The sequence below is a fragment of the Aythya fuligula genome, chromosome 5, assembly GCF_009819795.1.
Source record: "Aythya fuligula isolate bAytFul2 chromosome 5, bAytFul2.pri, whole genome shotgun sequence".
Taxonomy (NCBI): domain Eukaryota; kingdom Metazoa; phylum Chordata; class Aves; order Anseriformes; family Anatidae; genus Aythya; species Aythya fuligula.
Window position 1 is genome coordinate 20,180,377 of NC_045563.1, and position 12,698 is coordinate 20,193,074.

A 12,698-nucleotide genomic window follows, 5' to 3' on the forward strand; every position below is an offset into this window, starting at 1 on the left:
TTAAACTTCCAGTTGTTTGCCCATCTTGCTGAGGGCATCGCTGACAATGTCTAGCTCATGACGTAGCTCGTTCACCACGCTGGCAATGCTCTTGGTGTCTTTCAGGATCTGCACACTCTGAGTATATGGATTGTACTTCACGCCAAATGGGCGCTTGATGGTTTTTGCAAACTCTCTATGCAAGTAAAAAAAAGAGAGGGAGTTTAAACAAAAGACAAATGCATCCTCTGTGTGCAATACATATCAATAACCACTTTTCTAAACCACTTTTATGATAACTATAATTACTACATAGTTCATCATCTCTTCCGTCCAGTACATGAGAGACCAAACAAATACTGAATTCAGCTTTCCAGCCCCAGAAAAGGTAAGTATAAAACTGTTTTCATTCATAAGAATGAAAAGATTTGATGCTGCTGCTGAGAGATGCATGAAGTCAAACCTGCTTCTACAAAACAGTGAAGAAAAACTGTACCTCATCTTTTCTTTTGCATCTTCAAAACTTTCAGAAACAAAGTAAACCTCCTGGAAAGTTGTAATGAGACATTCTTGCTTGCAGGTGACCTTTGGATCAAAAGGCTTGACTTTGGCACTGCCAGAGAGCGAGTGCTGGGTAACGTAATGTGTTATCGTGTCAGAGGAACATCACCACCAAGAGAATCCATAAGGAAGAAGACAAGAAGCAAAAAGAGAATAATAATAAAAAAATAAAAAAAGATAACGTGAGACCATATTTAGTGTGTTGCTTCTTAAAACATGTCTGCAGCTGAACAGTGGTTTAAGCTTAACTGAATAACTCTGAAGGGTCATTTTCCACCAATAAGGATCAAAAATGGGGTTCTTCAAACACAAGACTTTGTAAACAAGAGCAATATTTTCAGAATCTGGTTAAACCAGCAGAGTCTTATTCTCAAAATAGGTTACCTGGAGCCTAAAGTTAAGAAATACCAGTCATACGATGCTTTCTGAGAACAACACGAGCGCTGCTCAGCACGCACCCAAAACGACACTGCCCTGTAATTAATGTCACACTGAATTCACCTAAAATTCATCCTTACAGTAGATACTGAGTAGCTGGCTGTGTTTTGTTTTGTTTTTTAAAGTATTTTTAGAATTATACCTCATAAAAATGGCAGAAGAGTGACTATAATAATCATACCTCATAAAAAATGGCAGAACAGTGACAATAATAATCAGGTAGGAGCAAAGGAAAGAGGGAAATAAGCAGTGGATATTCTTACCTGGAGCTCACTAATTGAAGAGAGCAAGCCAGCCCCATAAACTCTTAGCTGTCCCTCTTGCTTGCACAAGCCAAACTCTACAGTGAAGAAGTAGCACTGAAACAGAAAAGGGAGGAAAATAATTCAGTCTTCTGCAAAGATGCTGTGGTGAGCTAGATGGGGCATTTCTATTTGCAGGGGGTGTCAAACAGTTTCAAATGGCATACAGTCATCATTTGGTTATCACTCTCAGATATAGAAAGGGGAAGGAACCTGAATGGAAGGGTGAAGAACCACAGGACTGCACATTTCTAATAAGAAAGTCTGATAATATAGTTCACCCAGATAGGCTGGAAGTTGTTAATCCCAGTAGGATCATGGAAATTTAAATATTTTTTGAGAAATATTGTCATGACATGACAGGTTCAGGTTAAAAGAACCACTGGACAGAGAGGACCTTGGTGAACAACAGCCCATTACAGTTCATTCCTCATTTGCTTATTGTTCTAAAAAAAAATAACATTTAGTTTGCTGGATTTCACGATTCCTGCAGGTATATAGCAAGGAATGTTTTTTTCTTAGATGGTTTAATTCTGCTCCCACTGAAGATAGCAAAAAATTTTTACCACTAGCTACAACTGGGGGGGGGGAGGAGGGGGGGGAGCAACCATTTTCAAAAGTTGCATCAATTATTTTTTATGTAAAATGTTCATCTCATAATATTTTGGCCAAAGCATCTAGAAACTGTTATCTGGAAGTAAGATTAATTTACATTATTTGAATTTATTGGCTAAAAAAATCTAATGCTAGTGCTCAACACAGTTAATGACAAGATCTTTCTGTTTCAATTCATTTGACACAGTAAAGGAACAGATTACATTTAAAATCATTGAACCATGTTCCTGGAAATAAAAAAGATATTTATCAGATGAATCAGATTATCAAATTTCAAGCTGGAAGAATCGAGCTACCCCCAGAAATTGCATCCTTATCTGATAGCCAAGTGAAGAAAAATACCACCCACATCTTCCTTATTTATTTTTTCCTAGCATGGAAACTTGCTATATGCTCTAAAAACTGAGAACCTGTGAAACAGGTCTAGCAGCTGGCATGGCTAATGTTGACATGACTCTCCAAATTAATTAGATAGAGTGGAATCAGCTGAGTAAAGCACTAAGCTTTAAAGAGGATCACTGGGCACTGAAACACTCACTGTTGCCAGTTTTTGGACAGCCTCATCTGATGCCCCAAGTGATGCAAGACCAATTTCCTGCGAGAACTGAGCAAAACTGGGTTCAGCCAAAAGAGGGACGTGGCCTAGGAGCTCATGGCAGGTATCACTGGAAAGGAGAAAAAACAAGAAATCTCATCATCTTTCTTTATTGTAGCGTGAAAAAGCAACACCACTAAACAGATACAGCGTCTCATGTGAAACTTTAATAACGAAAAGACAGAGAAGTATCAAATCAAAAGATAGAAGTATCAAATCAAGTTCAGCTGAAAGCAACTAAGCAGGTCATACCAGCCCTACAAGAATACATATCCTCATTCAAAAATCTGAGTTTGTCTAAAATTATGATCCAAGCTGCACATTTATAAGGCAATTGAATGTTAAACTAACTTTGCCCACAATGACACCACTAGGAGTTCTCCAATAACGTGATGTACTTTTGAAAATCCCATACTTCTGAAGGTGGCACTTGAGCATGCCAAAACATCATTACATTCAGCACAAAGACCGAGTCTTTGGCACTTTCAAAAATAAGTTTTCTTGCTGGCATTCTTGAACAGCTTTTCAGTAGCTCGGCTTCATGCAGCAAAATTCAAAAATGCACGTTTCATTGTACCCCGAGATGAAATGACTCACGGCTCTGGTGTGTAGAGAGGGTCCGAGCTGTGTCTGACATACTGAGTGCAGTGAAAGACTCTGAATGCTAATCCCGCCAAGAAGTCCCTGGGTGACAGATACCCAGCAACAGGACGGATGGTGAAACCTGTGCGCTCTAAAAAGGAACAGAATTGTATATTAGTTTAATGTAGAACTTTGTAATATTCTCATCCCTTCTGTAACTGGGGTAGATGCCACTGTGCTACTTAGGCTCAAGAGCATGTGGGAAAATAAGGCCTGACTAGAAACTTAGTCCTAAACTCAAGAATGGTGAGTGTGTAATGAAAACGTCCCTATCCCTGTATTGGATTTTATGCCTACAGCCAACATAATACAATTAGGTATTGCTTTAACCAATCCTGAGTTTCTTTATAGTTAGCATTTGCTCCCAGACATCACTGTTTTTTGTATATCCAGGACATGATGCATTAAAATCCAGTTGGTAGGAAGACCATAATTAAATCAAGTAAATGTTTCGCTTTTTGGTTTCCCAGCTGAAACTAGGTCACCAAGGATCATTTTTGGTGCCCATATAATAGCAGTGTGATTTGCAATGGACTTTAATTCCTTTTTTGTTTAAGAAGATTAATATATTACCTTTCAGGAAGCGGGACACATCTTCCAGCTGGGGAATATTGTCCTCCCTGTACCCACAGTATTTGGTGAGCAAGGGCAAGTTTTTAAGGTACTCTCTGCAGGCATGAGTTGGGTAAAGCTTGTTAAGCTCTCGGTATACAGTCCCCCAGGTCTTGATCTCCTCCTCTGTGAATTCAATCTTGGGAATTGGGTCACCACTAAAAGGAGAAGAGGACAAAAGGACATGCCTTGATAAAAGGCTTATAAGGATGATTCATTTCCTTACTATAATTATTTAACATTCATATGGCTGTGACACTTGGTCAGGTTTAAGAGTTCACTACACTGCAAAATACACAGTGGTATCTGGTCTACACCGTGGAGAGCTTTCAGGCTAATGGGCTTGCTCTCTTTTCCACCTAAATCAACTGATAGGAATCTTTACATTGACCTCACTGGGGTCTGAAAACTTTGGTCTTGTGAACAGTTTCTTAGGTGTTTTAACACCAGAAGCAACATTTAAAATAACGGCAAAACCTTTAGTTTCAGGAGCTGAGAATGCATCCTTTCCCTGTAGTATTTCCCCTATCTGTATACAATTCCTTTCTGTCATCTTTATTTGTTTTAGGAAAAGATAATTCCCTAAATTAGCAACACAAAGAGTGAACGTAGCTAAATATATGTTAGGTAAAAATCATGCTTCTATGCAGAGGAGACAAATGTCTGCCTGAACACGGTAATTGTAGTCCATCTATCCTAATTAGCCCTTAGGATCTTGATTAAAGTAGATTATGTCAAAGCTGTGATCTAAAGCCTGCTGAAAGCAACTTGAGTGTCAATACATTGCTTCTGCTGCCAGCTAGGTAACCAGCATGGCAGGTGCTTTCCGAAGGGAAACTTGACAACACACCAACAGTAACTGCCTGTGTGCCGGTGGCCAGCTGCATTAATGAACAGTGCAGCAGAGCTCTAGACACCCTGTATTTCTGGGTCATTCCCAGTTGAGGAACTTGCCATCTAAATTCACACATGCAACAGCAACAAGAAAATCATGTTCAGAAAAAAATTATAGCGCTGGGCTTGCAGCTTTAAGAGCTCCCTCCCCCAGGCAGCATCTCTAAAGAAAGAAGCTCTTTGAATTTCATTTCGCAGAAGACTTCTTATCTGCGCATCACATGCACTACTTTAAACCAGGAAATAAAACTCAAGTATTAACATTTGCCTAGAGAGTTTATACTTAGTGGTCAATGGGTTCTATACTGACTTCTGTCTTCCCTCCCTCTTCATCACAAAGGAGACCCAAACGCCCTGGTGTAGTATGTATGTGCTGGCACAGGCAGCTGTGCAACGCATTGCCCACCCCCTTTTCTTGCTACACCCACTTCTAGAGAAGCAGGGAGCAAACCTAGAGCCTGAATGAACCACACTGCAGGAAGCCCACGCTGCTGCTGCTGCCCATCCAAGTCCAAGGATCAGTGCTGCCACAGATGCCACAACGGCTGCGCAGCCATGAGCTGATCCTCAGACTGATCAGAGACCCAGGAAGCTGTAAGATGGCCTAGATCCACCTTTTAATCTGCCTTCATTTCACCCCTCCAGCCCTGATTCCTGAGCCAAGTCTATCCCAGTGAGATCAGAGCCCAAGGATGTGAGCTCCTGCTAGTCCACTCTGCTATTATTTCAAAGCATTTGGGAAGCTTATTCTGGAACAAATTGAGCTTACTGTTTGTAGTTCATAGCCAGGTCTGCAAAATACTTCCGTCTCTTGCGATAGACATTGTCTTTGAAACCCTGAGGGAAGGTAATGAGGGAAGAAAAAAAAAACTTAAATGAGCTCATATAAAATATATAAAAAAATATAAAAAATATAAAAAGTATGCTGTGTAAGAATGAGGGGACAGGACAGGAACTGTCATCTGAAACTTTTTTTTTTTTTACTGTAAAATAAGTGAATAGACCAATTCAAAGCAAAGATTAGAGGTTTTATGCATGCACAATATATATTCAATAGACAAAGATTGCTTTTAGTCATATCACTATTTACACAAAATTGATGACTTGTGTGATTATTCTAAATTACAGAATAAATTGGCCATTTGTACAGTGCAAGTACTATTTTGTTTTTCCACTTCTAGTAAGGAAGAAAGAAAGAGGAGGAACGAAGCCTGTCTAGCGACAGCTTTTTTTTTTTTTTTTTTTGTAGTATTTTTATGCAACCACTCAGGGCCCAGACCCAAAGTCCTCACATGAGTAAGCGTCACAGAAAGGCATGGGAGCTAAACCCAGTGACAGCCTTGCCTGCACTACGAAAAGAACCGAAACCCCCACGAGGTGTTCAGACCCACAGAGGCACTGCTGAGGGGAAGTAAAGGGAGGAGGAAAAGCTGCATTTTTTAAAAGCAAATTCCACAAGGTACTTTCCACTAAGGACTGGGCACAGGGAGAGGAAGATACTTACTGGATGGTCAGCATCCAGATCGGACCCATACATCAGCACTCGGTTTGCACACTTATCCAAATCTGAGATCTTCTTTGGAAACCAGGGAATATTCTCCATGTCTAGGGAACGCATGGAATCCACAAAGTTATTAATAATGGCGAGCGTGCTGAGGGAGGAAATGCTACTTTCAAGTATGGCTATGGTGGTTACAAGCAAAATCTATAAATTAAAAGGGTCATGAATAGGACAAGAGAGTCCACTGCCTATCTGGCACCAGCCTACAGCTCACACTTCCTCCTCCGTCACTGCCACTCTGCCCACAGAGCACAGCAGACTCCAAATCTTCCAAGGGAGGAAATAGTTAACACGGGGTTGCTACTTCTGTTAATGTTGGAGTAGCATCTAGAGGCTCCTGCTCAGCAAGGCCTCCTTGTGTGCAGTGCTACGCCAGTCTTCTAGGGCACAAAGCAGGCAAAGGAGCCAAGAATCCATTTGCTTGTGGTCCTTGGGCAGAGCAGGAGTAGGTTGGAGTCCTCCCATCCTGTTTTACTGACCCTGGGCAAGAGACAGTGCTCTGTGCTTACACGTCCCAGAAAATTCAGACTTTGCTGAGGGGTTTGCTGGGGAGTAGGAAGAGAAGGAGGCGATTTTAGCCCTGCAGCCTTAGAGAAGCAAAATTAGTTTTTATCACCGGCTTCTTTTTTTTTTTTTTTTTTTTTTTTTTTTTTTTTTTTTAAAGCTTAAGAGTTTTTATGAAGCTCTTGCCAGAGCTGTTAACATACCACAACAACCAAAGGACTTCTTTCTCTCCCTATGCTCTTTAGATTTCTTAAAAATAACAGGGGAAGTAATTAGATTGAGATTTCTCCTAATTAGGGCTAGAATAAGCAATTTTTATCCAGAAGACACCGTATCTCACGCCCCTCACCTACCAGACTGCACCAAGTGCAGTGACTGAGAAATACATGGGACTGACTTCGTGCTGCCCAGAATTTTGAGCATCTCTTGAACTAGGAGCAAAGGTAAACAGGATGTGAAGCATCCCAAAAGCGAAAGACACCTTTTCTTTCACACCAATATAAGTAAACATTTATGATGAAAAGTGGTTAAAAAAAAAGTTTTTAGGTCAGGAGCTACATGAGGAAATTGCAAAAAACATCTCCCACTCTCTCCAGAACCTGAACTGAACTGGTGCCTGTCAGTACGACAGCTCTGTCACCGTGGTGCACAGGCCATAGCCGAGCTCTGCATTCAGGCTTTGCCTTCGCATTGGTGCAGGGACTCCCACTTGCAGTGGTTGTGATGTGCTGAGGAGGGATGGGAGCACAGAAAAACAAGCAGCCAGTATTTCTAGGGGACAACAGCCAATGCAGCCCCCATTCACATCAACCGCTCTACATTCACAGACAGCACAGAAGCACAAACCCGATAGCTACCCATGGAAAACACTACATGAATGCAGCTGTGGACACCTTAAGCAAACTTCAAACACGCTGAGGAGTGCGATAATGTCTTTCTTTGAGCATTTTTACCAGAGCTGCCCTTCATGCTTACCATCTTCCGGCACATTGAAATGTTCTGTTGGGTTCATAGAGACAATGTTGACATGGGATTTGAGCAGCTGGAAGATCTCATTCAGTTGTTCCCTGTTACTGTCACAGTCAACAAAGATCTCAAACTCGGAATTTCGTCTCTTGGATTTTCGTGACTCGATGTGCACCAGATTTACATGCTTCTCCTGTTTTGTAAGGAAGCAATGTTTTCAAACAGATTGACTAAAAAAAAAAAGTCATTATTCCAAAAAAAATATTCTGTTGCCACAGAATATTTACTAGCTATGAGAGTTTATTTTAGTTATTTGGACCTTCTGTTTGTTTATTGGTGGGGTAAGGAAATAGTTTGATTTTGAAAAGCTTCCCATTGAGAAGAAAACAAATGAATCTGTGTTCTTTTTGTTTCTTTTACACTGAGGAAGCAGAAAGAGACACAGTAAGGAGGTTTAAATTCCTTGACCTTTTTCTTTCATCTCTCCCATAAGGAGCTGATTAGCAACTTGGTCTGGGGAAGTCCATAAAGATGCCTGTCAAGTCTCCATATAATTATCTCACAAGCAAGGGATTTAAAAACACTAGTTTTCCAGGCATAAGCCTCATTATTTATTTATTTATTTATTAATCATATGTCTTATATAAGGAGCATACAGTAACTCCTAGCCTAGACAAGCAGTGCCAGATGACAGAGCACAGTGACACTGCTATGTTCCCTCCAGGATACTCGCCAGCAATCAGAGGAGTACCTCTGTCACCCTCAGTCCAGCCTGGCAGGGTAACAATGGCACTGAAGGCATCAGGTCAACACCCAAGTGTCTACCCACCATCAGCATGTGCTTCAGGTCTGCTTCTTAAATGCTTTAGAAACAATGACAATCCATTCATGGAGTAAAAAGAAGAATCTCTCCCAATCTTTAGTAGGTGCAGGAAAGTTTGTGAAGACTTTAAGCCAGCATCTAATTTCTGAGGCATAAATTTACCTTCATGAATAATTCTGGGTGCTAAGTGGGAGTCATGTTAGGAATCAAGCCCTTAATAAATGGGTGTAATTAATTCTAGTGTGTTCCAAAACAACGTTTAAAATTCAAAAATATAGAGCTGCTATAGACATGAAATTATTACACACCTGGAAAAGTTTCAGGGCTTTCACAAGACCTCCAACTTCATTCTTCAGGGAAAAAATGATGGCCGTTCTTCCTCTTTCAGATACATGGTCTTTGTTTTCTTTATTATCTTCGATCATTGTGTAATTTGACTTAGTTAACTAAATGCAAATAAATTTTTTGAATGGTTAGTAGTGCAAAGAGTATGAAGTTTGATAGTTCAGTTTGTCTTGGAGTAATATTGAACTTTGATCAACCACAAAAAGAAAGGTGCCAATTAAGTCACTCTATACCGACAGGCATAGAGTCAGGTTCACACAGAATCTGTGGGCTGAAGATGAAATTCAGAAGGGGTTTTGGTGTGTTTTTTGTTGTGTTTTTTTTTTTTTTCTTTCAGTTGAAAGATTTTATAAAAGTTTTTAGTAGTTCTCTAGCATGCAAAAATGTTTTCAAAGTATTGTTTATAACAGGTGTTGGTATTTTTAGGGAAAAAAAAGGCAGGCTATAAGGTGTCAGCAGAAATAGTAAGGTGAAAAAAATACTTGTTAGCATATTTGATGAATATTGGTAAAGGGACTAATTCAAAATCCACTGGATATAGGTAGGAAAAGACAGATCATGCTTTTATAAATCAGAGCTGAAAAATCATTGCCTTTCTTTCACTAAACAACCATAAAGCATTACTTTTACAGAGAAAGGAGTCAAAACCTAAAGAGTTGAAATGTTGTGCTGAACAGAATCTGTTGACTACAAACACAGTCCCACTCCAGCCAAATGTAACAGAGCTATTCTGTTAGTCAGTTCCCCTAATTCAAATGCCAAATCCTTACAATGAACACCCAACTCACACTGAAAATTCTCAGACATAGTTCTATATTGTAGGACCATGTAGTTTTGTAGACTACTAGTGATTCTTAGTTATATGTAGCCAGGCCATAAACATAAATAATATGTGAACAATGAAGAATGTGGAAAATTCAAAATAAAACAAACAAACAAGGGTTAGAAGCATAGGCTGTGTTATATGATTTATGTGTGTTATATGAGACACACATAACACATAAGACATGTGTGTTCAAACCTTGCAAAAATAAACAAAAAAAGGTTTCTGAAGGAGCCAGTGAAGGAGGAAGGAAGAAAAACAAAGGCATATTATTGCTACTTGGAAGTATTTCTTGATTTGACACAGTATTTAAGATCTGGTTATCTGGTGCCGACTCACCTGGGAACGGAAAAAGCAACAATAAAAACACAGACAAAATGACGCAGTTCTGTTGATACCCTTCTACGTTATCTCCAACTTTTACTTGTTTAAAATGGTATCTACCTACTATAGATTTGTTTAAACAAAAAACACAGATTTTACATATCTTTTATCGAAAACATTCCCATTTATCTTTCAGATTAAGAAGGTAACCTGCCTAACAAAACAACTAAATTAGTTTCATTTTAAATTGAGGGATTTACAACAAGGTAAACATTTGAGTCTGCTCTACGGAAGGTCTTAAGGAAGTTACTGGCTGCAAGCTCTTTGGGGTGCAGAAGTGGTGTCCCTTGGAAGAGGTCTCGTGATGCTAATGTATTATCGCTACCTTCACTGGGTTTCTGATGAGGTCCTTACCCCTAACAAGCTGTCACTATACAATGAGCTCAGGCAACAGTGTCCAGCGCACTGCTTCTGGTCCAGCAAAGCCACTGATCTCTCACAGCTTGAGTCCAGGTACCAAATTATCTGCTGAATGTGGTGCTGAGACCCAGCAGCCTGCAGGTTTCACAGCTCGATTTAGCAAGCATCTGTTCAGCATCACAAGAGCCAGGAACAGGCACCATGCTGGGCTACTCTGAGCAGAAAAAACTAATAGCCCCCCAATCACATATAAGTTATTGGTTGTCTTCTCAAGTGCAGAGATTGCTATTTAAGTAAGCCAAACCCCACTCAGATGATACTGCTGTAGAAGCAAAAAAGTCTCCGTTATGAACACATGGTGGTCTTTGAAGGCATAAACCATCAGACTGTTTTTTTATATAAGGTTTATACACAGCACGTTGGCTTGATTCCACATTCAGGATCACTGACTTAAGATCAGCTTAAGAGATTTGGTACAGTTGCAGGCAATATTATAAGGTGCACAGCTTGGAAAAAATACACATATTGAAGACTAATCTTGTAGTTCTGATCTTGTATTTTTGCTTGTTCAACTAACCTTGTATTTAGGACTGAGCAATATTATTGATAAAGTAATATTTTTAAGATCCAACAAAGAAAGCACAAAAGATGCAGTGTATTCTTACATTAAATTCTAAAAATGACCGCTACAATGAATTTGAAAAAGTTGCAGATGAGAAATTCAGACACCTACAATGCCAAATACATACCATTTGCATCTGTAGTCCTAAGCTAACATTAATTTCCATCTTTCAATACAAAAATAGACTGGCAACAGGTATGTGTTAACACCACCACCTTATTGGTACAGGGCAAGGGAAAATGGTAATGCAAAAATAATTCCTCTCCTCCAACAGCTGCACCTCCTGTTTCATTTTATTCTGCACCCGTAACTCAGCTCTAATTGTATCTGACGCTTTTCCTTTATGGCATCACATTGAAGCTTTTTGGATTTGGTGGGTAGGAATCATTATTGCTAAAACTAACTTGTCATCAACCTGAGTTAGGTCTTAATGAAAATACTCCAACAGGAGGAGCGCTCTAAAGCTTTTACTCAGCGATCTGAGTGTCTTCTGGTTAAAAGACAGCTTCTGGAGTCCGCAGCAATCACCTTCCCTTTCTCTCCCCTCTCCACACTGAAGTACTCCCTGTGGAATAGATATTTAGCACTTATATGTTGTGCTTCAGTTCTCTATATTAGCAGATAGTCTATGTTCAAAATCATCCAAACATACTTGTTTAAAGGAAATTACATTTTAGAGCTGTAAGCTGAAGCCCAAAACCTCCTAAGTACATATTTGACACAGATTGTTGTTATTTGTACCTGAGAAAAAGTGTCAAGAGGCATTTTCCAGCCTCCTGCCTCCCTTCCTGAGCAGCTGGTTACTTTCTCGCTGTCCTTTTCCCACACGTGCGAACAGGGCAGGACGAAGACACGCTGTGGTAAGTGACCACGACTCGAGGTCACCTCCCCGGGCAGGTTTCCACACGCCAGGGGTGCTCCTGGCCCCGCTGTTCCCGGAGAGACTCAAGCCCGTGCCGCGTTGAGGGGAACAGCGAGGCAATTTCACGCGTAACCTCGCTCCCTTAAATCCTGTTGCTTTTTGCAAGAAAGACTACCGGCACGTTAAACCGCCCGGTGTCACTGCCTACAGCCAGCAAATCGGCACTTACCTGGTGATTTTATCCCATACTTTCCGTGCTCAGAACTCGCTCAGAGCGCAACCTGCAGTGCCTGGCAGCTGCTCCCGACCCGCACCTTACCGCTCTCCTCAGCCCACCAGTTCCTCAGCTCTGCCTCAGCTCCCGCTAGAGATTTGGGCTTCCCCGGCCCCCCGAGCCCCTCACCTGGCCACCGGCCTCCCGCGGGCACGGCGCCGCCTCCAGCGAGCCCCCGCGGCGGGGCAAGGCCTGCATGGCCCGGCGGGACGGGACGGGACGGGACACGACGGGACGGGATGGGACCGGCCCTGCTTTATGGAGGGGGCGAGAGCCGGCCCTAACCCCCCCGGGCGGGGGAGGAGAGGAGGAGGAGGAGGAGGAGGCGGGAGGAAGGCGGCGGGCAGCGGCTGAGGAGAGGCTGGAGGCTGCCCGCGGTGCGGGTTCTCTTCCCTCCGCCCTCCTCAGCCCGCCTGAGGACGGCAAAGGTGCGGGCTCAGCTGCTGGGGAGCTCCCCAAAACGCAGCTCTAAGGGAAGGGGGGGGGGGGGTTCGGCAGAGGCTGAAACTCGCCCCCGGTCCCTCAGTCTGTGGGGG

At 41.7% G+C, this 12,698-nt stretch overlaps 1 protein-coding gene across 1 annotated transcript; it reads right to left on the bottom strand.

Annotated features, from left to right (window-relative positions):
- Nucleotides 1-12,360, bottom strand: TPH1 (tryptophan hydroxylase 1). The gene is made up of 11 exons (XM_032188903.1): nt 12,292-12,360; nt 8,801-8,938; nt 7,679-7,862; nt 6,143-6,243; nt 5,408-5,475; nt 3,706-3,902; nt 3,088-3,223; nt 2,434-2,560; nt 1,242-1,337; nt 476-609; nt 1-175 (listed from the first exon to the last, which is right to left on the bottom strand). Exons 1-11 carry the CDS (start codon nt 12,358-12,360, stop codon nt 1-3), a joined length of 1,425 nt encoding a protein of 474 aa, XP_032044794.1.
- Between the last annotated feature and the right edge of the window lie 338 nt (nt 12,361-12,698).

What these genes read in the sequence shown, in the direction of transcription:
- TPH1 (XM_032188903.1), bottom strand. Translation starts at nt 12,360, where the DNA reads ATGCAGGCCTTGCCCCGCCGCGGGGGCTCGCTGGAGGCGGCGCCGTGC. An exon ending in CTGGCTATGAACTACAAACA is followed by an intron (nt 3,903 to 5,407) that starts GTAAGCTCAATT and finishes TTCTCCTTTTAG; the next exon opens with TGGTGACCCAATTCCCAAGA. An exon ending in CCTCTCTACACACCAGAGCC is followed by an intron (nt 2,561 to 3,087) that starts GTGAGTCATTTC and finishes TCTCCTTTCCAG; the next exon opens with TGATACCTGCCATGAGCTCC.